Source organism: Ornithorhynchus anatinus, chromosome 4, assembly GCF_004115215.2.
Source record: "Ornithorhynchus anatinus isolate Pmale09 chromosome 4, mOrnAna1.pri.v4, whole genome shotgun sequence".
Lineage (NCBI taxonomy): Eukaryota > Metazoa > Chordata > Mammalia > Monotremata > Ornithorhynchidae > Ornithorhynchus > Ornithorhynchus anatinus.
Window position 1 is genome coordinate 120,471,639 of NC_041731.1, and position 21,512 is coordinate 120,493,150.

At 44.0% G+C, this 21,512-nt stretch overlaps 1 protein-coding gene across 3 annotated transcripts in view; it reads right to left on the minus strand.

The window, feature by feature from the left end:
• CC2D2A (coiled-coil and C2 domain containing 2A) overlaps positions 1 to 21,512 on the minus strand; it is a 112,816-nt gene that overhangs the window by 69,121 nt on the left and 22,183 nt on the right. For 2 of the 3 annotated variants that reach the window (XM_039911931.1, XM_029062763.2), the window contains exons 5-11: positions 21,262 to 21,429; positions 19,269 to 19,431; positions 15,237 to 15,373; positions 14,344 to 14,475; positions 4,021 to 4,230; positions 2,948 to 3,054; positions 1,690 to 1,830 (exon numbers count right to left, since the gene is read on the minus strand). In XM_039911931.1, coding sequence (XP_039767865.1) covers positions 1,690 to 1,830; positions 2,948 to 3,054; positions 4,021 to 4,230; positions 14,344 to 14,475; positions 15,237 to 15,373; positions 19,269 to 19,431; positions 21,262 to 21,429 — 1,058 coding nt within the window. The remainder of the gene's footprint in view (positions 1 to 1,689; positions 1,831 to 2,947; positions 3,055 to 4,020; positions 4,231 to 14,343; positions 14,476 to 15,236; positions 15,374 to 19,268; positions 19,432 to 21,261; positions 21,430 to 21,512) is intronic. The other variant, XM_039911932.1, reaches the window with a different exon arrangement.

The following is a 21,512-nucleotide window of genomic DNA, read 5'->3' on the forward strand; positions in this document are numbered from 1 at the left end:
ATTTTGGGCTCCAAAAGCCATTCGTTCATCTGCGTGGCCTGAAGTCCTTTTTATTAACATTTTTGAAAAATGATTGTGCAACATACCAGTTTGGTCTAGCGTAGTGTTATTAATAATAATAACTGTAATGATGATGATGATGATGGTCTTTGCTAAGTGCTTATTATGTGTCAACCACTGTACTAAGCACTAGGGTGGATACAAGCAAATCAGGTTGGACACAGTCCCTGCCCCACAGTCCCTGCCCCACGTGGGGCTCACAGTCTTAATCCCTAATTTACAGATGAGGTAACTGAGGCCCAAAGAAGTGAAGTGACTTGCCCGAGGTCACAGAGGAGACAAGTGAAAGAGTCAGGCTTGGAACCCAGGTCCTTCTGACTCCCAGGTCTATGTTCTATCCACTTGGCCACGCTGCTCTGATCTCCCTTCCTCCTCTCTCTCCCCACTCCAGTCTATTCTTCACTCCACTGCCCGGCTCATCTTCCTGCAGAAATGCTCTTGGGCCTGTCACTCCCCTTCTTAAAAAACTCCAGTGGTTGCCTATAGACCTCTGCACAAAACAAAAACTTCTCACTCTAGGCTTCAAGCCTCTACATCACCTTGCCCCCTCCTACCTCTCCTCCCTTCTCTCTTTCTACTGCCCACCTGGCACGCTCCGCTCCTCTGCCGCCCACCTCCTCCCCTTTCCCCGTTCTCGCTTATCCCGCCGTCGACCCCTGGGCCATGTCCTCCCGCGGTCCTGGAATGCCCTCCCTCCTCACCTCCGCCAAACTGATTCTCTTCCCCTCTTCAAAACCCTACTTAAAACTCACCTCCTCCAAGAGGCCTTCCCAGACTGAGCTCCCCCTTCTTCCCTCTGCTCCCTCTACCCCCCCTTCACCTTTCCGCAGCTAAACCCTCTTCTCCCCCCTTTCCCTCTGCTCCTCCCCCTCTCCCATCCCATCTCCTCAGCAATGTACTCGTCTGCTCAACTGTATATATCTTCATCACCCTATTTATTTTCTTAATGAGATGTACATCACCTTGATTCTATTTATTTGCTATTGTTTTAATGAAATGTTCATCCCCTTGATCCTATTTATTGCTATTGTTCTTGTCTGTCCGTCTCCGCCGATTAGACCGTAAGCCCCTCAAAGGGCAGGGACTGTCTCCATCTGTTGCCGATTTGTACATTCCAAGCACTTAGTACAGTGCTCTGCACATAGTAAGAGCTCAATAAATACTATTGAATGAATGAGTGCTTTCTGATGGCTGAAATTACGGGCATCAGGTTTCCCATCAGGATATTTTGCAAGATAATGTAGTCCTATTTTAATTTGAATCACAGAGTGGACAATTCAGAAAGAAACACTAAAGATATTTTAATAATAATATTTAGGATAATAACGATGGCATTTGTTAAGCGTTTACTATGTGCCAAGCACTGTTCTAAGCGCTGGGGTAGATACAAGGTAATCAGGTGGTCCTATGCGGGGCTCACAGTCTTAATCCTCATTTTACAGATAAGGTAACTGAGGCCCAGAGAAGTGAAATGGCTTGCCCAAGGTCACACAGCAGACAAGTGGCAGAGCTGAGATTTTCCCATTTGGCACACATTATTAGTGCTTAAATCACTCATGGCCAGAGGGTGAACCCGCAGTCCCTCAAACTCTTGGTCTATCAAGTAGTCTGAATGCTATTAAAACATACTTTCTCAAACAGAGTTTCATGGGTGTGTTGGTAAACTTCTGAAAGTCTCGGAGGGATTTCATTTCTTTCCAAACTTTTATTATGGTCTTAAGCAATGTTCGATCTTTTTCTTGTTCAGCATCACGGAGTCTTCTTGTTTGTCTGCAAAATATATATATATATATATCCTCTAAGTGTCCCTGGTGGTACGTGAAAAATGATCCCGGCAAAATACGCTAAATTACTAAACTAAGAATGTTAAGAACCGAATGCTATGTTTGTAACTTGAGAGCTACAGTATTTCCAAACCTGTTATATAATGACCAGTCCAAATTTGAAAAGTACAGGATGTGATTTGGGAGTGTTGTATTCTACTCTCTTTAGGGCTGGTGAATCTGACTTCAATTACTGCTAATTCTCCTGAGCTGTATAACTCTTTAAACAGTATTATTATAGGCATATCTCATTAAAATAACCTTTTGAAATTGCTGTGGATAAACAGCATAGAAAAAGCGTAGTTCTCATGGACTGAAAAAATGTTAAAAAGGAACACTTTACTGCTGTCCAAATAAGATTATGTTGAAGGCATTTGGTGCAAAGATCATATCATGAGAATTACACCTACAATAGGATATAACAGCATTTCATAAGCCTAGAAAGTTATGCACTGCCAAAAATATGTTAATTTGGATTTCTACAAACATGTTTAAAAAAATACATCCTCCTCTCAATTCCTCTAACAGGCAAGAAAGGAGCACCTTGCCTTAAGAGTTTTTCTGTGCACACTATCCAATGTTTTCTTCTAGAACCCTCCATGTTATATTTAAATTGAAATATTGTTTTCCTGACCCGTGGCCAGACAGACCTCCTGCCCAATTCCTCTTTCTCCACAACCACTGGCTTCAAAAAGAATTCTCTCGGCCAGATGAAAATGCAGCCGAGCTATTAAGAGGCTGCCGTGGTATTGCTTGTCCAACAGTTCATACAAGATAACTGCATTAATGTGTTATTTTCAGTGGGGACAGCAATTTTCACCATTATATCTGAATAGAGTTTAAAACTGCTACTCTAAGTATATTATTTTAATTGTTGAAAAGGAAATGGTTTCCTTTCACCAAAGCCCTTTAACCCCAATTGCCTAAAAACCTCTCTTCGGACCAACTCCAAACCTATACTCCTGCCGTCTAATAGGATGCAAAGTGACAACAGCCTACATTAAGAAGGGATGGAGTGAGATTAAAGGCCCAGAGATTACTCTGCGAAGGAACGAGTTACTCACCGAATTTCTGATTTATATTCTGTTCTGCTTTGTTGCTTCACGCGGCTAGACCCAGGGCTTTTGGTGGGGTCAAGCCCACTTTGGACAGCATTCCTCAGCGCATGAAGCTTGAAAGAGATGCACGGAAATCAGAGGATGATTAATGGACTTAAACCATACCACAAATGCACCTTTATTAAAACATATGGAACATTAAACATTTCAAAAGGAATGGGTGATTCCTGGGGATGGAGGGGACCTCGAGCATTCTAGTGGATGCTCTGCATCAAAATAAAACAAAACCAAAAACCAAACCCTCCTCCTCATTGGTTTCGAAGCACTCAATCATCTTGCCCCCTCCTACCTCACCTCGCTTCTCTCCTTGTACAACCCAGCCCGCACACTTCGCTCCTCTAATGCCAATCTTCTCACTATGCCTCGATCCCGTCTATCTCACCACTGACCCTCGCCCACATCCTGCCTCTGGCCTGGAATCTCCTCCCTCCTCAAATCTGACAATCACTCTCCCCTCCTTCAAAATGTTATTGAAGGCAAATCTTCTTTGAAGAGGCCTTCCCTAAGCCCCCCTTTCCTCTTCTCTTACTCCCTTCTGGGTCACTCTGGCTTGCCCCCTTTATTCATCCCCACTGCCAGCCCCGTAGCACTTGCACACATATCTGTAATTTATGTACTTATTTATATTGTCTGTCTCCCCCTCTGGACCGTAAGCTCATTGTGGGGATGGAATTTGTCTGCTTACTGTTATTTTGGACTCTCCCAAGCGCTGTGTACAGTGCTCTGCACGCAGTAAGCACTCCCCACCTCTAGACCGTGAGCTCGTTGTGGCCAGGGATTCTCTCTCTTTATTGCTGTTTTGTACTTTCCCAAGCCCTTAGTACAGTGGTCTGCACACAGTAAAGGCGCTCAATAAATATGACAATGAATGAATGAATAACTCTAGCTCTGCCCTTTCTTTGCTTTAGACTGGATCACATAAGGACAGGCATTTTGGCTTCGGAAAGTATTTCGCTTATCTCAGTTCATCAGAGGACCTGGAGGCTTAAGGAGGACAGAAGAGAACAAGTCATTCGTACCTTATCTGTAAGAAGTTTGGTATGATTTTTCTGTTGCCTGGCAAGGTACAGATCGTACAGCTGAGCCAGTTTGGCTGCTAGAACGTGCTCACGGCTGAAGCAGGGATGATGAGTGAATATTAACCCTGATATGTCAACATCCAGTTGAAATTGTCCAGGAGGGTCCCCTGATCCAACTATGTATTGATTAGTGTGCGGAGATTTAATTGCCTAAAAGAAATTAAAAATAGACACATACGCAAGAAATTTAGCCACCTATTTTATGTTTGTGTCATTATTCACTAAAACAAAATATCTAGAATCTCGGCAAACTTTCCATATAGTAGTCATTTTGCACTCTCATTTGGGAATATGGATTAGAAGATTAAAAATTGCTCACTTTCTTGGGCAAATATAGTGAGACAGTAGGAATTTTGTCCTTCCCAATACCCCTACCTGCATTTTTTTTTAAGTCTCTCTCTCTCCGCTAGAATAAACACTTCTTGACGGCCAGGATTGTGTAGATTCATTCTAGCGTACTCTCCGAAGCGCTTAACATCTCCTGTTTCTCCCTTTTCACATGGAGCAAAAGCCTGAATTAACCTGGTCGGAGCTGCTTTTAATTAAGAATTCAAAAGTCTATGAAGCTAAGTCTGGCTTACTGGAAAGAGTCCGGGCTTGGGAGTCAAAGGTTGTGGGTTCTAATCCCGGCTCCACCACTTGTCAGCTTTGTGACTTTGGGTAAGTCATTTCACTTCCCTGTGCCTCAGTTACCTCATCTGTAAAATGGGAATTAAGACTGTAGCCCCACATGGGACAATCTTATAACCTTGTATCTATCCCAGGGCTTAGAACAGGTGCTTGGCACATAGTAAGCGCTTAACAAATACCATCATTATTATTATGGACACTTTTGATATTTTTACTCAGGTGCCTTTGGTGTTTCACCAGGTATTACATGTTAACAGGCAGTCAATGATTTCACTCCATCTAAGTTGGTCTAAGGTCTATTTTCTTTCATCTCACTTAACTTTCTTCTTAAACTACGTAAACTGAAAATGCTCTACCTACAAGTCATCGATTCCATTTTCTCACCTCCTCCGTTCCCAGACTGAGCCCTCCCTTTCCCTCTATCCCTCCTCCCCTCCCCATTCCCCCCCACTCCCTCCCTCCCTCTGCTCTACCCCCTTTCCATCCCCAAAGCACTTGCGTATATTTGTATATATTCTTTATTACACTATTTATTTTATTAATGATGTGTATACATCTCTGATTCTATTTATCTATTTTGATGGTATTGATGCCTGACTACTAGTTTTGTTTTACTGTCTCCCCCTTTTAGACTGTGAACCCATTGTTGGGTAGAGATTGTCTCTGTTGCTGAATTCTACATTCCAAGCGCTTAGTACAGTGCTCTACACACAGTAAGCGCTCAATAAATACAATTGAATGAATTAATTTTCCGTTTTCCCGGGGAATTCAGCAATGGGGAATGATGAAGTCACAAAATAAATGGGATCGAGAAACTATGAGAAGGAATTGTTCATTCATTCACTCAATAGTATTTATTGAGCGCTTACTATATGCAGAGCTCTGTACTAAGCACTTGGAATATATAATTTGGCAACAGATGGAGACAATCCCTGCCCAATAACAGGAATTAAAAAGCAATTTTTTTTTAAAGTTGTCATTATTCAACAAGTTTTGAACAACAAAACTTTTTTTTTCCCTTTTAAATTTGACAAAACAAGATCGAAAAACAGGCTATAAAAATTCTCAGAGGTCTGGCGGTAATGAAAGTTGATGGATATCCCTATGGGAAGAATTGAGGATAACTTTTCAGGATGTGAAGTGCAAAAATAACAAACATTTAATACAAAAGGGAAATCAATCCTAGCCAAGGCTGAAATATTCTTAGCCATGTGCCTAATGATAAACGCAATCAACTAAAAACTGATAAATCAAAAGGGTGATTGGGTTAGAAGCTAGAACAATCAAGGAAACTTGGTGATTCCTCTCAAAAAGCAACAAATGATCTAATATTTTTGGCTAATCCTGCACAGAGAGCTGGAAATGCCAAAGAGAACAAAAAACAGGAAACAGCTAAAGACCTCTAGGGCCATGTGAGAAGATAGAGAAAAGAATATGCAAAAATGTTAATGAAAATTAAAATGAAAAAAACAAAAAAACACAATAAGCCAAAGGAAATTAAAGTCAAAACAGAGGTATTTCTACAGGGGAAGAAACTTTAAAAGTACATTAATGATTTTAAAATACATCACTACCTAGAAGAAATAGCCAGTCTTCACTCTTTTCTATCTTTTCCCTAGTATTCTCTTTTTCTGGGTTCCACACGCGAAGGATATGTAGCATATTCACTTATATATAAATACAGAATATCTGTACGCAGATATTCATTCTCTTATGCATGCAATAATCTTCGAATATCTCTGTGCAGATAATCCGCTGTATGATCTGGCAGGGTACCATACAAGGAAAAGATATGACCCTCGCCCTGACAGAATTTACAATCTAGTGGGAGATTCAGGAAGGCAAAAACCGCTTTCAGATAGTCAGAGCAGGTGGGAAAACATGGATTTCACTGGCAACCGCAAAAGCAGGGGATATGGATAACTATATACAAAGGAAAGCAGTAAGCATCAATCAATTAATACCACTGATGGGTGGGTCATCTCAGATTGTACAGCAGCAGTGTGATCTGGGGGAAAGAACACAGGCCTGGGAGTCACAGAGGACCTAGGTTCTAATCCCAGCTCTGCCACTCGTCTGCTGTATGACCTTGGGCAAGTCACTTTACTTCTCTGGGCCTCAGTTTTCTCATCTGCAAAATGGGGATTCAATACCTGGTCCCCCTCCTACTTAGACTGTGAGCCCCATGTGGGACCTGCTTACCTTGTATCTACTCCAGCACTTAGTACAGTGCTTGGCATATAGTAAACGCTTAACAAATAACATAGTTATTATTATGCCTGCTAACATGTCAACATGTGAACTTGAAGCTTCCAACGCTGCAGCCAGGAGGCTCCTAGAAAGCCTAGAACTTCAGCTAAGGTTTACCAGAAGGCTTAGACTCCTACACAGCATTTCCACAACATACGGGACCTATAGAAAATGGCCTTGATGTCAAAAATACTACTATCGATCAACCAGCGGCATTTAACTGAGCACTTACTGTGTGCAGAGCACTGTACTAAGCACTTGGGAAAGTACAATATAACAGAGTTGGATGACATGCTCCCTGCCCACGATGAGCTTACTAACCCATCTTCATGAGGAAAAGGGATAGAGAGGACACGCTGAAACTATAAGAGGATCTCACAACCTCTGATGCTAGCCACACGCTTGTCATTGGCCGCCTACAGTGCCTGAAAAAATCATTAGCAAAGCACCTTCGGGATCACAATGCAGCTTTAGAGAAGTGCACACCCCAGGAGCAGATATTAATCAATCAATAGATGATATTTATTGAGGGTTTACTATGTGCAGACCACTGAACTCAGAGTGGGGTAGGGCTGGGTAGGGAGAGGCAGAAAATAATGTTAAAGAGTAATAGGAGTGAGTTGTGGAGTCATTCAGTCGTTCATTCAATCATATTTACACACTTCCTGTGTGCAGAGCACTGTACTAAGGGCTTGGAAAGTACAATTCAGCAACAAATAGAGACAATCCCTGCCCACAACGGGCTTACAGTCTAAAAGTGTTGAGACAGGCATCAAAACATGAATACAGGCATCAATAGCATCAAAAATAAATAGAATTATAGATATATACACATCAGTAATATAAATGATTAGAATTATATATATGTACATATATACACAAGTGCTGTGGGTGGGAAGAGGGGTAGAGCAAAGTGGGTATGTCGGGGCGATGGGGAGAGGAGGGGAAGCAGAGGAAAAGGGGGGCTTAGCCTAGAAAGGCCTCCTGGAGGAGGTGAGCCTTCAATAGGGCTTTGAAGGCAGGGGAAGTGAGATTGGTTGGCAAGTCAGGTGGTGTGGGCTTCAAAGGTAGGGAAAGGGTGAGATTGCAAGGGGGCGGTGATTCTACGAAAATGGCATTGGGGCCAAGAAGGAAGCAAACTTCTTCCCCCTTCCTAGTGAATCTTGGGCTGTGGGAGAAGATGAAACCTTCTTGTGAGAAAAAAGCTGGGGAAAAATAACATCTGGGGAGAGCCAGATTTCAGTAATAATAATAATCATCATAATGGTAATTGTGAAGCACTTACTATATGCCAGGCACTGTACTAAGTGCTGGGGTGGGCACATCAAGTTGGACACCGCCCCGTCCCACGAGGGGCTCACAGTCTCAAATCCTCTTTTACAGATGAGGTAACTGAGGTACAAAGAAGTGAAGCGTCTTGCCCAAGGTCAAATGGCAGACAAGTGGCAGAGCCGGGATTAAAATCCATGACCTTCTGACTTCCAGGCCCAGGCTCTAGCCAGTATGCCAAGGAGGAACAGGGATTGGGTCAGGAATAGGTCAAACGTGGGCTTGTTGTGGGCAGGGAATGTCACTGTTTAATGTTATATTGCACTTTTCCAAGTTCTTAGTACATTGCTCTGCACACAGTAAGCACTCAATAAATACAATTAAATGAATGATAAAGGGAACAGGATTTCCACAGGCTGCACTTTTTATGGTACTTGTTAAGTATTTACTATATGACAAGACACTGTACTAAGCGCTGGGATAGATACTTTTAGACTGTGAGCCCGTTTCTAGACTGTGAGCCCGTTGTTGGCTAGGGATTGTCTCTATCTGTTGCCGAATTGTACTTCCCAAGCGCTTAGTACAGTGCTCTGCACACAGTAAGCGCTCAATAAAAACGATTGAATGAATGAATACAAGTTTATCAGGTTGGACGCAGTCCCTGTCCCCCATGGGGCTCACAGTCTTAATCCCCAGTTTACAGATGAGGTAACTGAGTCCCAGGAAGTGAAGTGATTTACCCAAGGTCACCCAGCAAACAGGTGGCAGAGAAAGGATTAGAACTCAGGACCTGCTGACTCCCAAGCCCTGTGCTCTATCCACTAGGGTACGCTGCACTTAGCTGGGGCTGGGGCAAGGTGACTTGCCCACTTGTCAGCTGTGTGACTGTGGGCAAGTCACTTAACTTATCTGGGCCTCAGTTACCTCATCTGTAAAATGGGGATTAAGACTGTGAGCCCCATGTGGGACAACCTGATTCCCCCGTGTCTCCCCCAGCGCTTAGAACAGTGCTCTGCACATAGTAAGAGCTTAACAAATACCAACATTATTATTATTATTATTATTAAGGAAAAGGGAGAACTTAAGGGAGGGGAGTGGTTGGATCGCAACACGGAAATGTTCCTATACTCGCTAGAGCTGATGCATAGACCCCTTAGGTGAATTTTTTTCACAGAATTTTTTGTTTCTAACAGGGATCTCTAAACACAGAAAGCTAAAACAACAAATATTTACACTAGCCCTTCTCCTACCCCTCCAATTCCTTCCACATTTCTCCTCCCACTTTAGCTCGTTGTGGGCAGGGAATGTGTCTGTTTATTGTTATATTGGACTTTCCCAAGAGCTTAGTTTGGTGCTTTGCACCAGAAGAGCTCAATAAATCTGATTGAATGAATGGTGGGGAAAAATTGATCTCATTAAGTCCAATTATACATAATTTTGACCATTTCCAGGTAAACTATTTTTAGTGAAATATCATTTGATTTTATCTGAAGCAAGTCTTTAAAATAATGGATGGTAAACCTGTTATTTATGGTAGGACAGGCTATACACAGTGGCAAAGTTTAGTCTCAAGCATTTTACCTCCCCTATGTTGGAAATATTTCAACTGATCGAATAGAGCATCTGAAGCCCTTTTCAATTACTTCAGCATCCTAGTTCTCCTCCTAACTCTCTGATCACTCATTTTCAGTCCCTTTCAAGGGCTCCTACCCTGCTTCCCAGTCCCTAACTGTGGGAGTCCCTCAGTGCTCAGATCAGGGAGCCCTCTGATTCTCCATCTGCACCCACCAGCTTGAAGAACTCATTCGCTCCCATGGCTTCAACTACCACCTCTATGCGGACGAATCCTAAATCTCCATCTCCAGCCCTGATCTCTGTCCCTCTTTCAGTCTCACATTTCCTCCTGCTTTCAGGACATCTCTACTTGGATGTCTTGCCAACACATGAAACTTACTATGTCCATACAAAACCGCTTCTCTTCCCACCTAAACACTGACCTTCCCTTGAATTTCCCAACTCTATTAGACAGCTCCACCATCCTCCCTGTCTCACAAGCCCATAACCTTGGTGTTATCTTTGACTCATCTCTTTCATTCACTGCACATGTTCAATCTGTCACCAAATCTTGTTGGTTCACCCTTCACGGCATTGCGAAAATCTTCCCTTTCTTCCCCACCCAAATTGCTACCATGATAATCCAAAGACTTACCCTATTTTGGTTCATTAACCAATTCCCGCCCTCCCCCTCACCCTCCGAATCAAAGTTCTGAGTCCTGCTTACATCAAATGACAATTTGCTGTGGGAAACAGGATGGCCTAGTGGAAAGAGCATGGGCCTGGAAGTTCCAATCCCAGGTCCACCACTTACTTCCATCGCCAAAATCCATCCCTTCCTCTCCATCAAAACTACAAGGACCTTAATGCAACCACTTCTCTTATCCCACCTTGATTACCGTATCAGGCTCCTTGCTGACCTCCCCGCCTCCTGTCTCTCCCCACTCCAGTCCATACTCCATTCTGCTGCCCTAATCATTTGCCTTCAAAACCGTTCAGACCATGTTTCCCCACTCCTCAAGAAACTCCAGGGGTTGCCCATCCGCCTCCGCATCAAGCAAAAACTCCTCACCATCGGCGTTAAAGCACTTAACCCCCTTGCCCCTTCCTACCTGACCTCGCTGCTCTACTACAACCTGGACCTCACACTTCATTCCTCTGGTGCTAACCTTCTCGCTGTACCTCGCTCTCGTCTATCTGGCCACCGATCTCTCGCCTGCATCCTACCTCCGGCCTGGAATGCCCTCCCTCCTCCTATCAGACAGATAATTGCTCTCCCCCACTTCAAAGCCTTATTGAAGGCTCATCTCCTCCAGGAAGCCTTCCCCGACTGAGCCCTCCTCTCCTCTTCTTCCACTCCCTTCTGTACCGCTCTTACTTGCTCCTTCATTCATCCTCCCTCCCTTCCCCACAGCACATACGTACATATATGAATAACTCCAGAATTTATCTATTTATATTAATGTCTGTCTCCCCTTTTAGACTGTGAGCTCGTGGTGGAAAGGGAAAGAATCTGATTTTATACTGTACTCTCCTAAGCGCTTAGCCAATTGCTTTGCACACATTAAGTGCTCAATAAATACATAAATAAATATATAATAAGATTTTATATCTACTCTACTGCTTAGTACAGTGCTTGACCCATAATAAGTATTTAATAAATACCAAAATTATTATTATCATTATTATAACTAAATCTGCCTTTCCATTAGTCAGTCCACTGCTATAGCAAAGGATAAACGCTTTAGGAGCAAGGCAATTTTAAGTACTGCACGACAACCATGACACACGGACGGTGTATCCAGTCAGCTTTATATCTTCACTCATTCATTCGTTCAATCGTATTTATTGAGCGCTTACTGTGTGCGGAGCACTGTACTGAGTGCTTGGGAGAGAACAATACAATAGTCAATTCCCTGCCCTCAATGAGCTTACAGTCCAGAGGGGGAGAGAAAGACATCAATACAAGTAAATAAAATGACATATGTACAGAAGTGCTGTGGGGCTGGGAGGGGAGAAGAACAAAGGGGGCAAATCAGGAGGACGCAGAAGGGAGTGGGAGATGAGAAAAGGTGGGGGTTAGTCTGGGAAGACCTCTTGGAGGAGATGAGCCTTCAATATGACTTTGAAGTGGGGATGAGGATAGGTGGCGGGGGGAGTAATTGTCTGTGGGATTTGAGGAGGGAGGACATCCAGGCCGGAGGGAGGATGTGGGTCAGGGGTCGGTGGCGGGACAGGCAAGACTGAGTAACAGTGAGAAGGTTAGTACTACAGAAGCAAAGTGTATGGGGTGGGCTGGAGAAGGAGAGAAGGGAGGTGAGGTAGGAGGGGGCGAGGGGATGGAGAGTTTTGAAGCTAAGAGTTAGGAGTTTTTGTTTGATGTGGAGGTGGATGGGAAACCACTGGATGGTTTGGGGGAGGTGGGTGACATGTGCTGAATGTTTTTGGTAGAAAAATGATCCGGGCAACAGAGTGAAGTAGGGACTGGAGTGGGGAGAGACAGGGAGACTAGGAGGTCAGCAAGGAGGCTGATGCAGTAATCCTGGCAGGACAGGACTGTCGGAGTTCCTCAAGGGTCAGTTCTCGGCCCTCTTCTGTTCTCCATTTACACTCACTCCCTCGGTGAACTCATTCGCTCTCATGGCTTTGACTACCATCTCTACGCAGATGACACGCAGATCTACATCTCCGCCCCTGTCCTCTCCCCCTCCCTTCAGGCTCGCATCTCCTCCTGCCTCCGGGACGTCTCCACCTGGATGTCGGCCCGCCACCTAAAACTCAACATGAGCAAGACTGAGCTCCTCATCTTCCCTCCCAAACCCGGTCCGCTCCCAGACTTCTCTATCACCGTGGATGGCACGACCATCCTTCCCGTCCCGCAGGCCCGCAATCTCGGTGTCATCCTTGACTCGTCTCTCTCGTTCACCCCACACATCCTATCCGTTACCAAGACCTGCCGGTTTCACCTCTACAATATCGCCAAGATCCGCCCTTTCCTCTCCACCCAAACGGCTACCTTACTGTTACGGGCTCTCGTTATATCCCGGCTAGACTACTGTGTCAGCCTTCTCTCTGACCTCCCTTCCTCCTCTCTCGCCCCGCTCCGGTCTATTCTTCACTCCGCTGCCCGGCTCATCTTCCTGCAGAAACGATCTGGGCATGTCACTCCCCTTCTTAAACAACTCCAGTGGTTGCCTATCGACCTCCGCTCCAAACAAAAACTCCTCACTCTAGGCTTCAAGCTCTCCATCACCTTGCCCCTTTCTACCTCTCCTCCCTTCTCTCTTTCTACCGCCCACCCCGCACGCTCCGCTCCTCTGCCGCCCACCTCCTCACCGTCCCTCGGTCTCGCCCATCCCGCCGTCGACCCCTGGGTCACGTCCTCCCACGGTCCTGGAACGCCCTCCCTCCTCACCTCCGCCAAACTGATTCTCTTTCCCTCTTCAAAACCCTACTTAAAAATCACCTCCTCCAAGAGGCGTTCCCAGACTGAGCTCCTCTTCCCCCTCTACTCCCTCTGCCATCCCCCCTTTACCTCTCCGCAGCTAGAGCCTCATTTTCTCCTTTTCCCTCTGCTCCTCCACCTCTCCCTTCCCATCCCCACAGCACCGTACTCGTCCGCTCAACTGTATATATTTTCGTTACCCTATTTATTTTGTTAATGAACTGTACATCGCCTCGATTCTATTTAGTTGCCATTGTTTTTATGAGATGTTCTTCCCCTTGACGCTGTTTATTGCCATTGTTCTCGTCTGTCCGTCTCCCCCGATTAGACTGTAAGCCCGTCAAACGGCAGGGACTGTCTCTATCTGTTGCCGACTTGTTCATCCCAAGCGCTTAGTACAGTGCTCTGCACATAGTAAGTGCTCAATAAATACTATTGAATGAATGAAAGGATGAGTGACTGCATTAACGTGGTAGGAATCTTAATCAATTAATCAATCAATGGTATTTATTGAGTGCTTACTGTGTGCAGAGCACTGTACTAAGGGAATGTGACTACCAACTCTGCTATATTCTACCCTTCCAAGCACTTAGTATAGTGCTCTGCCCACCGTAAATGCTCAGTAAATATCACTGGTGCTCAATAAATACCACCGATTGACTGATTATCCCTTAGCCTCGTCAAAATATCTGAAGTGATAGATTGATGCTTGTCCACTGTTTACAAGAGGAAACTCCATCATCATCATCATAAGATAAAGACTATATTTTTTTTCCAATGGCATTTGTTAGTGCTTACTCTGTGTCAAACACTGTTCTAAGTGCTGGGGTAGAAACAAGTTAATTAGATATTTAACAAAGATAATAGATAAATAATAAAGATAATAAAGATAAACGTTTTGAAAATAAAGTAGTCACTGATGTGTATATATGCAATAGACACAAAAAGAGCTAATTCAAAAACTTTAATCATCAAAAATATTTGATATACTATTTTGAACAATTTACTTTGTATTATTTCCACACAGAAAACTATACTTTATTCAGGGATCTATGTGAATAGAATCAATTCAAAGCCCTAGACCGTGAATACTGGTAAAACAAATGAACACCTACATCCATGTAGAATGTTTCAAGTTCCGCTTCTTTGCCTTCCTCCGCCGAAAACACCGGTGGTCTTGTGAAAGACTGCTTAATGGGATTAGGCAGTGCGAGGACTTTGCCATCATCTCCAAACCACTTTTTCCCCTACACAGAGATTAAAAGGTGAAATAACTTTTTTTAGAATTCCAACGCAGTTATGAATGACTTACAAAACGTACTGGGAAAATGAACTATACTAGGAAAATATATTCCTCATGTGATTCACTTTTTCCAAGAAGAAAACTCAGATATAATTTCCCCATTAAGTTCCAGGACAAAGAACTGAATCACAAACAAATAGAACAGATATATCAAGAGCGCCCTAGAAATCAACACGATCAATTAAAGTAGTATTCTCTAAAGAAATTACAGAGAAGTGGAATTTTGCTAACTTGTTAAAAAAAAAAGCTTAAATTTATTCCTGCAATTATGTCGTACTGTAACAATAATAATAATGTTGGTATTTGTTAAGCGCTTACTATGTGCCGAGCACTGTTCTAAGCGCTGGAGTAGATACAGGGGAATCAGGTTGTCCCACGTGAGGCTCACGGTTAATCCCCATTTTACAGATGACGGAACTGAGGCCCAGAGAAGTTAAGTGACTTGCCCACAATCACACAGCTGACAAGTGGCAGAGCCAGGATTCGAACCCATGAACTCTGACTCCCAAGCCCGGACTCTTTCCACTGAGCCATGTTGCTTCTCTACTCTTCCATGGGCTTAGTCCAGTGTTATGCATATAGTAAGTGCTCAATAAATACGACTGATTGATTGACTGATGCATCTTCCTGTACAAAATACCTAGAATTACTAAGTAGCTAGTATTTATGACTCCAAACCACAGAGCCTAGGGGTTGACAGCTTACTTGCTCCTGAACGAGTATTCTGTTCTCTATGATATTTTGATTCGCTAATGCCACAACGGGTCTTTCTCCAGTGTAAAAACCTTCATCCTCCAGGTACCTTGGTTGCATGTTTTCAGGCACTTTCTGAGAAGCAGGCACTAGATGTTAAAAAATAAAACTGTCGGTTTAAATCCCATTTGAGCCGCTGACCTGTAAGCAATTTAATAAAAACAAGCAGATCCCAAATTCACTGACATTTCTGCTAACTCTTCACAAACAGCTCTGAAGGTGATTTAAAGACAAACTTCATTTTTCTAATACTAATAATAATGTTGGTATTTGTTAAGTGCTTACTATGGGCAGAGCATTGTTCTAAGTGCTGGGGTACAAAGAGGATAATCAGGTTGTCCCAAGTAGGGCTCACAGTCTTCATCCCCATTTTACAGATTAGGTAACTGAGGCACAGAGAAGTGAAGTGACTTGCCCACAGTCACACAGCTGACAAGTGGCAGAGCTGGCATCCGAACCCATGACCTCTGACTCCCAAGCCCGTGCTCTTTCCACTGAGCTACACTGCTTCTCTACATAGTCATGGTTATGATAATGGTGGAAATAAAACACTTAATTTGGTAGTGACAATTTGAGGGCTAGACTTTGGGGTAGATACAAGATAGATTGGATGCAGTCCCTTGTCCCCAATGGGATTAATAAACTAAAAGAAAGGGAGAACAGATATTTTATCCTTATTTTACCAATGTGGAAACTGAGGTTCCAAGAGTTAAGTGACTTGCCCAAGGCTATAAAACAGGCAGGTTGGGACAAGAATCCAGGTCTCTGGATTCCTAGTCCTAAAATCTTTCTACGAGACCATACTTTCTCGCCAGAAATATTTACACTTACATTTACATTATATAATACTTAATCTTATATTTATGTCCTATAAAATTGTATATTTACTTTCTTCACCCAAATATTTCTCCTAATCGACCTTTCCTGGATTTATTTTCCAAAACTCCACTGACGTCCCGCTCCACCCCAGCTCAACTACCCATCAACTATGACACACACTCGATCTCATCGTCTCTAGTCACTGCACGACCTCTTCCCTCATCAACTCTGAAATCCCTCTATTTGACCACAACCTCCTCACCTGCCTTCTCTCCCACAGGCCTCCTCCACACAAATCTGTATGTACTATTCCTCCAGAGAGACCTCCCATCTTTTGACCTCATCCAATTTTTTCAAGTCATCATGCCCCATTTAGCTTCCATACCCAAACTACTTTCCCTTGATGACCAAACTGATGCTCTTAACACCACCCTCTCTACTGAACTCAACTAGCTCGCTCTCCTATGCCTTCGTTGATCTCTTGCAACTAACCAACAGACTTTGATCACCTCCACAGTCCTCTTGTTCACTAGCCACAGGGCACTGCTGGCAGAAATCTAGCAATCAGGCTGAGCTTGTCCGCTTTAAATTTATCCTCATGTGCTTTAACTCGGCCCTCTCCTCTGCCAGACAAAATGATTTCTCCATTCTTCTTAACACTCATGCCTATTGTCTTGGCCAGCTGTTCCAGTCATTTAACTCCCTCCTCAAATGCCCTGTCCTCCCACTTGCCCTATCCCTTGCCCCTAATGACCTGGCCACCTACTTTACTGAGAAAATTGAAACTATAAGGTGTGACCTCCCTAAAAATCTCCCCTGCCCCTCTCCAGTCCCTCCTCACTCCTGCCCCTTCAACCCTCCCATCTTTCCCAGCAGTATCTCAAGAGAAGATCTCCTGGCTTTCTCTCAAAATCCATTCGTTCCACCTGCGCATCCAACACCACCCCTTTGCATCTTTTCACAACAGTTGCCCCTACCCTTCATCCCTCCCTAACAGCCATCTTCAACCGTTCACTCTCCAATGGCTTTTTCCCCACTGCTTTAAAACATGTCCATGAACTTCGCTATTCTCAATAAAACCCTCCCTTGACCCCATGGCTCCCTCGACTTGATGACCCACCTCTCTCCTACCATTCCACTCCAAACTCCTTGAGTGAATTATCTACACCCGCTGTCTCAAGTTCTTCTCCTCCAATTCTCTTCTTGACCCTCTCCAATCTGGCTTCTATCCCCCTTCACTCCACAGAAGCCAGCCTCTCAAAGGTTGTAAATGATCTACTTCTAGCCAAATCCAAAGGCCTCTACTCCATTGTCCCAAGGTGCTATCTCGTGACCTCCTGAGCAAACAGGCCGAACTCGGAAGTGAGGATGGGACACCGCCCCCCACAACCCAAACTGCCAGATTGACAGCCCAAGCTGGGAATACAGAAGGTGCCCCTCGACCCCGTGCCAATCAAATTAGGAATAGAGGAGGGGGCAGGGCAGATATTGGATAAACTGAAGCTGGAAGCTGGAATGGCCTAAGGGCACTGGTGATAAATACCTGCCGCCTCTAACCTTCTGTGCAGAGGAACGGGACTCGCAGCAGCCGGCTGCAGGTCGCCTCTGTCAAGAGCGCGAGAAGGTCGCTCTGCCTGCACCGAGTGAGGAGCCATAGGATGGGTGAGTGTCCCGTCCTGCTGAGCGCTCGAGGGGTTGGAAGCCAGACGCTTCACCATGGGTATGTAACGTTTAAATGGATTTGAAGTCCCCAGGGGGACGTGAACAGGGTGGGAGCTAGCCACCTCAAAAAGTGCGAGTAGCACATAAGTGGATTTGATGTCTAAGTGGGTGCCTCCCCAGTGGGACGTGAACAGGGTGGGAGGTAGCCGCCTCACCGAGTGCGAGTAGCACATAAGTAGATTTGATGTCTAAGTGGGTGCCTCCCCAGTGGGACGTGAATATGATGGGAGCTAGCCACCTCATCAAGTGCGAGTAACCATAAGTGGGTAATGCATAACTGGGTTTACGCATAAGCGTATGGAGCTCATAAGTGTGTGTAACTCATTAGTGTTTAACGCATAAGTGTATTTAACGCAAAGATGGATTCCTCCTGGGTGGGGTGAGCACATGGTGGGAGCCAGCTGCCTCACCACATTGTGAGTAAATCATAAGTGGGCTTGGGTGTCCGGCCACATGCAAGTAACATACCAGTGTATTCCTCCCGTTAGGGAAGCTTTAACACCATATTTCTCCCAAAAGGGAAGGCCGATTTGTCGCGTCTAAATAATTAATTCATTCAATTTGCCCCGCAGAATAAATTCTATACAAAACTCACGATTTCCATCCCCGGCCTCTCTCTCTCTCTCTCACCACACCAATTCTGAAAGAACTTGTCCCCGGCGACAGGTGACATCCATCTTAATCCTCTTCGACCTCTCGGATGCCTTCAACACTGTTGACAAACCCCTTCTTCTAAAGACGGCATCCAACCTCGGCTTCACTGACATTGTTCTCTTCTGGTTCTCCTCTCTCTCTGGTCGCTCATTCTCAGTCTCTTTTGCGGGCTCCTCCTCTGCCTCACACCCTCTAACTGTGGGAATCCCTCAAGACTCAGTTATGCGTCCCCTTCTATTCTTCATCTACATCACTCTCTTGGAGAACTCATTCGCTCCAATGGCTATGACTACCACCTCTAAGTGGATGATTCCCAAATCTATAATTCCAGCCCTGCTCTCTCTCCCTCTCCTGCAGTCTTGCATTGCTTCCTGCCTTCGAGATACCTCTACCTGGATGTCCTCCTGTCACCTGTCAACTTAACATGTCTAAAACAGAACTCCTCATCTTCCTACCCAAACCCTGTCCTTCCCCTGACTTTCCCATAACTGTAGAAGGCATTCCCCCAGCCTTCCCACACGCTCCCACCCTCTCCCCGCTACCAGTGGGTATGAATTAGAAACTTTGTTGACTTGAACAGCAGAGGTTTAACGTGTGGTATATGAAAGTAGTTTCTGAGAGCTGTTAAAAATGAAGAGCAGTTGAGATATTTAGGCATAAAAAAATAATAGGATAAACTATTCGTCTGTCTTAGATAAGTCTATTACTGGTTCCCCTATTATATGGTTACAAGATCGTTAAAAATGCCACAATTAAAGCAAGCACAAGATAAAGATAAGTATATAATACCTGTTCGGAGGCTGGGTATGAAAAGAATTTCTCTTTCTTTCTGAATTCTTTCATGGATACTTTCATAATCCGCAGCTTTGACTGCTACAAGGTCTTGAGCTGTCTGGTATATACTGATTAAGAAATCATCTGCATCTTTAGCTTTGAGAAGCTCCTCTTCATCCTGCAATTTTCATATATATATATAAATTTTAAAAGATGAATAACCGTGTTTACATATTAGCTTTTCCTAGGAATGCAAATGTCAATTTAAAGCATCAGTTTTAACATGCTGTGCTACATAATCTTTCTTTTTATTACACTAAGAATTGCACATTTCATTCCATTCCATTTCACAAATGCTTTAAAAGCCCACTGATAAATTTCCTCAGAAAAGAACCAGAGGTAACATTATCACTGGATCTTAAGCTCTAAAGACTGTCATATAAGTGAGTTGCTCCTTTTAAAGAATTCTACAATTCAGACTGTTCACTAACTCATACTTCACCTTCCCGCTTCAATCCCAATTAGTGAAGTTTTACTGAATGTATACAGAGCACAGAATTAATCAATGGTATTTATTGAGCGCTGACTCTGTGGAGAGTACTGTACTAAGCACTTAGGAGAGTACAATATAATCGTGTTGGTAGATGCATTCCCTGCCCATGCAAGATTACAGTCTATAGGGGAAGACAGATATTAATACGAATAAATTACGAATAAGTGCATATTTGCTATGGGGCTGAGAGGAGGGTGAAAAAATGGAGCGAATCCAAGTGCAGGGGTGACGCAGAAGGGAGTGAGAAAAGGGGAAAGGAAGGCTCAGTCAGGGAAGGCCTCTTGCTTGCTTCGATAAGGCTTTGAAGGCGGGGAAAGTAATTATCTGTCAGATATGAAGAGGGAGGGTGTTCCAGGCCAGAGACAGGATGTGGCCAAGAGGTCGGCGGCGAGACAGACGCGATTGAGGAAAGACAAACGGGATCTAGGAAAGACAGATGAGATTAAAGAAAGATGAGCTCGAGGTAATTAAGCATTAGGGTGAATCCAGGCAGTAAATAGACAATCAATGTAGAACCAACTTTAACATCCCTTTTTATATTATATATTTGTGCTCTGAGGATCAGGAGTTTCTGTCTTTAGAAAACTAAAACAAAAGTCTGTTCAATAAAAGGAATTCAACATATCTCTGACTCAAGACTCCTCTTTGCTAACTCCAGGACCAACTCTATGTCATGCACTCAGTCTCCTTTCTGTAAATCATGGAGGATCAAGAATGAGTTCAGGACAACAACAACATAATAATAATAATGATAATAATAATAATGATAATGATGGCATTTGTTAATAAGTGCTTACTATGTAAGCAGTGGGGTAGATACAAAATAATCAGGTAGGACTCAGTCCCTGTCCCACAAAGGGCTCACAATCTTAATCCCCATTTGGCAGATGAGGGAACTGAGGCACAGGGGAGTGAAGTGACTTGCCAAGGGTCACACAGCAGACAAGTGGTGGAGCCAAGATTAGAACCCAGCTTTCTGATTCCAATGCCTATGCTCTATCCACTAGGCCAGGCTGCTTCCGTGGCTCAGTGGAAAGAGCACGGGCTTTGGAGTCAGGGCTCATGAGTTCGAATCCCAGCTCTGCCACTTGTCGGCTGTGTGACTGTGGGCAAGTCACTTAACTTCTCTGTGCCTCAGTTCCCTCATCTGTAAAATGGGGATTAAGACTGTGAGCCCCACGTGGGACAACCTGATTCCCCTATATCTACCCCAGCGCTTAGAACAGTGCTCGGCACATAGTAAGCGCTTAACAAATACCAACATTATTATTCTCTATAGAGCTACATAGAGAATGGGTGTGTTACCATAGTTATGTCCAGAACAACCTGTACCCTGCATAAGAGGAGAAGCTGTGGCTTTGAATTCTGGAATGCTAGCAGTGAGTGGGGTCGGAAAAGGGAATTACGAGAGAATTACCGACAACATTTTTCTTATATTTTTTACTGTTTACATACCATTTCACCTTCTTGTTCCTCCTGGAGATTTTCTGCGGATTCCTCCTCTTCCCCACCCCCTTCTCTTTTTTGGTCCTTATCCTCGTCACTTTTATTCTCTGGTTCGGGGTCAAAATTGAAAGTAAAGAAGTTATAGGCTTCTTCAGCAGAAGGGAAGCCAGTCTGAACCTAGGGCAACAAGTTAATAGGAGCTTCAGATGGTTGATAATTAAAAAGTCTTAAATTGACTGTAGAAAAAAGCAAACTCTCTG